Below are 5,000 nucleotides of genomic sequence, written 5' to 3'. Positions count from 1 at the left end.
CGCCGTAGCTGAAGAATTAAAAAGCAAAAGCTTTCTAGTTAGACACTACAACATCGAATAAACGACATGCAGAAGGACATTATAAACGTGGCACAGAGAAAAGACGAACGCGACCTAATACATTTAGCTACATTTGTTTTCATAATTCAAGTGTGACGATAAAATAGATAGAGTATTTAAGCAACAGAGGACGTTTTCCGTGTTTCCATAGCCTCATCTAAACACTCGGAGGAGTTTGGAGAATTCGAGACAGTTAAGCAAACCCGAAACGCAGTCGAGGGCCGGAGTTGCATAACTGTCGAGAATTCTCTCAACTCCCCCGAGTGTTTAGATGAGGCTATGGAAACACGGGAAAAAAAGTCCTCTATTGCTTTTAATATAAACAAGAGAAAATGAGGGGACAGAGAGGGAGGCTCAAGGCGTTGGCCGGGATATGTTATGTCCACGAAAGTTATTTTTACACGAGCGGAAGTCTTTGTTCTAGCGGAAGTCTGTCTTCTGAGACGTCCGCATGCAGTCTTGCCTCGCTCTCAGGTTCTTAGTGAAAAGAGAAAATGATGGCGCGCGTGGAAGACTGATGAATATATATTTTCTTTCAAACATCGGACCGAGGTTGGCCTGCATGCGGACGTCTCGGAAGACTTTCGCTGGTCTAAAAATAACTTTCGTGGACATGACATATCCCAAGGGCTGGACCGGGAGCCTCCTTCTCTGTCCCCTCATTTTCTCTTGATATAAAATATTCCTCAAAGATAATTCGACAAACGAAGGAAAACGCTGTTTTTTTTTCTTTTTTATTGAAACAGATTTTCTTGATAAAGGCTCGTATTTCCTACCAGCCAATCAAAACGCTCGTCTGACAATACACAACCAAGCAAAATTCGTGTGGTGTCACAGCCGTGTTTCCATACTCTCATCTAAACACAGCTATTGACCAATGAGAGTGCGCGTACTATCCCAATTATTTTATAAAATTGTGCAACACAAAATTGTTTAAAGATATGTATCTTTTTATCGAATTCAAGGTGGCTCGGGGATCCTGGGAGTCGAACCTCTAAACCTTCCGATTATTAATTCGAATCCTCTACCACTGTGCTACGGGAGCCTCTTAACCGGCAAGGTCATTAAAGGGACAGCTTCACGGTTTTGCGCATGTCCAAGCCTTGGCGCTAGCGGTTGTAAATTTTACAGTCTCCTCCTGAACCAGATGATGTTCATTAATCACAGAGAGCACTGTGGGTTTACACAGAAAATATCAATTTTAGTTTTGACCATGGAATTTATTGTATGGGTCGAACATTTTATTCTACGCCCGAGTTATAACACAAAGGAAATGATTGCAAAAGTAATTCCAATGAGGAATTCCACTTCTATGGCATTGTTTCCGTTTCGTGCATCAGTGCTTTCGATTGTTTCAATAAGAATGGAATTAAATGGGCTGACATGACAGTTTGCCCATATGCTGAGACGTGACTGACTCTGACTCTCCTTTAATACAACTGTCCCGTTTTTACTGCTTGGAACCGCTGAAATTTTCTGATCATGAGTAGTCCATTTTCGCAATTATAGCTCAGTGCATGGTAGAGCATCCGAAGCTCGTAGCTTCGATTTTAGCAAAGGACTGAGCACTCGATCGGGTTTTTTCAGTTCATCTTCGAGTCACCAGCGATAAAAAGATACATTTCGCCATTTATATTTACAGGGGCTAACATTTCACCGTCTCTTTCGCTATAACACATAGACATAGTCTATTTACCCACGAAGAGCGTAGAAGTCGTAACTCGTTAAAACGCTCTCGTGAACAAAAATCTAGCAGAAAATACAAAGCAATATAAGTTAAAATGAATAACTAACAGTATTGTGTGCAATAATTTGAGATAATTATGTACATATTAACAAATTACCAATGATATAAAGAGTATAAAAATCTATATATAAAAAAAAGTATAATACAATACTAATTAATTAGGAATGCATTTGTATTCTTACCAGAAGTCCACAGCAGTCTTGATCTGCGATAGAATACGGTCCTTCAGTTTTCGGTATTGTTTATTCTACTGCCCGATTTTTGTGGGGAAAAAACGTGGGGCTATTGCGTTCCTTACACGATCCATTATTCTGCATTACACACGAGCAATCCCTCCCACAGCTACTTGATTGCAGACCAATCAGAATCGTTGCGCTCATCAGGCCAAATGTGATTGGCCATTATTTGGCGGGACCCGTATCCTAAATTTAGATAATACAGTAAATTGATGGGCCAAGGCCAAACGAGTGAGATCGTTATGGGCTTCTGTTCTTACATATTTGTGAATAATTAACAATTATGCTGCGAAATCACGCGGAATACTTAGCCGACGCGGCCGTAGGCCGAGTTGGCTAAAATCAGGTGTTATTCCGTAAGATTGAGCAGCATACTTGTTTTTTTATTACACACATTGATGACAGAGCACAATTTTCTACGTCTATTGGGGAAAAAAAGCTGGAAAAACTACCATTTTCTTTGCGACACACAAAATTACGTATATCGCAGGATATAGAGCGTTTTCACTCACGTGACCAGCAGCCATAGTGGATTACTGAAACAAGAGAAAGTATTTGCATAAAAATAGAGTTCAATTCCCGGAGGATTAGTTTGGTACACCATCATGGCCGCCATTTCTTTGTTTTGGAACACCAACATGGCCACCGTGACGTCATGTGAAAACGCTTTATTGAGCGCCGAGACAGGTCGCTCCTCAAACGAATGCAAATTGTTCAAGTTGAGAGAGAGAAGATTGGAAGAAAGCCGCGCAGACGTATTTAGTTGCATATAGGAACACCCCTCATCCAAGCACAGGTGTGTGTCCAGCAGATTTGAGTACGCACGACGACTATTGAGCACGCTATGACCATATTTGGACATTGTCACAATGTGTTGAATAATAATTACAAATACATCACGTAAATGGCATATTGATATCATAATCAATGGTTACATTTTCTTTTTTTGATACTTTTAATTTTTATTTTTATTTTTTTTTAGTTCTAAAGGTATACTTTTCCAACTTTTTAATTCAGAAAGCTAAGTGGTAAAAATTTTGATTAGAGTAACACCCAATATTTTAGGTTGTCGGAGACAAGCCATTCGCGAAAAAAATCTGAAACTTAGGGTGCGTTCGATTGACCATATTCCGGAATAGGAATGTTTGGAATACGCGTTAGAATTCCTTTATTTTTACGGAGATTCAAATTCAAATTGTCCAAAACCTGCTAAAATGCTATTTTAAACATATCTTTATTATCCTTCTTGCTTCAAAACGCCAGACATACTGTTTTAAATCATCACTCTATGTATTCTTATTCCGGAATAGGGTCAATCGAACGCACCCTAAATTATCATCAATCCATACCTTAACCCTACAAAATCTATATTCAGCGCACTTTCAGTTGGCCTTGTCCACCTTAAGTATGGTTATCATTTAATAGGTGTTGGTATTTCTTTACACCCCAACTTGAATAAAATTGTTTGGAGGCAGTTTGGCGTTAACCTGAGTTTTGTTAGTACGTAGATATAGCCCTAGCGTCTTCAACAATAATGAAGTCTGATCTATCATCTCTATACTTAATCGGCTCATAATTTCTATCGTCTTTTGCAGCGCCGAGTCGTGTTAAAAAATCTCATCCATCGTTATTTTTCCGGAAAGGACAAAACAGCTAAAACAGAGGCCACGCAAGTACCTTTTTCGAAGGACATAGCAGCCGAAGAACCCAACGAAGAGATATCTGCGTCCGATGAGTTACAAACCAAACTAATGGAAGTCACACGAACACTACAGACACTACAGCTTGCTGTAAAGCAATTTCGTACGCCCGCTGCAAAGGTAATCCCAACGAAATCGCAACTGTAAATCGAGTATCATTTGTAAATCATATTTAGGCATTTCTCAACATCGATTCCTGTACAAGGTTCAGATGCGAGTTATTTATAATCTGCAAAATATTTGGGCTCGATCCTATAAAATCTGCCATGACCTGCAGTTCAAAATGCACATATTTCCGTGATATTTCTCTAACAAAGTTAGACTCACAAACCTTTCTTCATCATTACCACGCCCATCGTACACAGAAAGATATTTTGCCGAGTTTGTGTTCAATGTCAGCGACTATAACGAAGAATTGTTTTTTTCTTTCGTTACTGAAAGAAGCCCCAAACATGTCTTTGGTGTCGAGAAACGTTTTACGGATATGCAATGCTACTGAAGCCTAACAAGCCGTGTTTGTGAGAGAACAAAAATGTACTTTTTTCAAAAGAATTTAATAAAGGTGAATTAGCATAATTACACAGGTTAATTTTTGAAAATTAGCTGCGTTGACTGCTTCAATTGAGGTGATTATTACACGATAATCATCTAAGCGGTTTTTTTTTTCAAAATGGCCCGAAGCCGTTTTGTCGAGGTGACAGACGGATAAATGAAGTCCAGAATTTTTCAGGGTTCTCTACGCAATTCATAACTGCGGGGATCATAGCTTCACTTGATTTCATATCCGCAGTTCATATATGATCCATTTCATATATCATTTCATCGTTGATTCATTCCTCAAGGGAGCATTACAACCCACAAATGAGCGGCTCCCAACGTCAGTGGTTTCATAGCTCAGTTGGTTAGAGCGTCGTACTGGTATCGCGAGGTCACGGGTTCAAACCCAATTGAAGTCCTGAATTTTTTAGGCTTCTCCACGTACGTGCTAAAATTGTGTCCATAACTGCGAGGATCATAACTTTACTTTAGTACATTAATTGTTTTGAAGAAAGTGCATATTTTTCAAATAATTACCTATTTACTGAATTATACTAAAACTAGAGGTAATCTCGGACTACTGAAGTGCGTTCGACAGTCGCTTTGAAAGAAGGAACAAACAATCATGAGGTTTGCGTCATTTGTGTATATGACGTATCAATGCGCGTATGACGAAATTCAGGATGGATCTGAAAAAGCAGACGAACGAGAAAACGAACA

At 39.2% G+C, this 5,000-nt stretch overlaps 1 protein-coding gene across 1 annotated transcript in view; it reads left to right on the top strand.

Annotated features, from left to right (window-relative positions):
• LOC138029395 (short transient receptor potential channel 4-like) overlaps positions 1-5,000 on the top strand; it is a 23,824-nt gene that overhangs the window by 18,100 nt on the left and 724 nt on the right. Inside the window, exon 7 of the mRNA XM_068877151.1 lies at positions 3,639-3,863. Within this exon, the coding sequence (XP_068733252.1) occupies positions 3,639-3,863 (225 nt within the window). The remainder of the gene's footprint in view (positions 1-3,638; positions 3,864-5,000) is intronic.

This window comes from Montipora capricornis, chromosome 2 (assembly GCF_036669925.1).
Source record: "Montipora capricornis isolate CH-2021 chromosome 2, ASM3666992v2, whole genome shotgun sequence".
Lineage (NCBI taxonomy): Eukaryota > Metazoa > Cnidaria > Anthozoa > Scleractinia > Acroporidae > Montipora > Montipora capricornis.
Note: the sequence above shows the minus strand (reverse complement) of the source record. Positions and strands in the feature narration are given on the sequence as shown.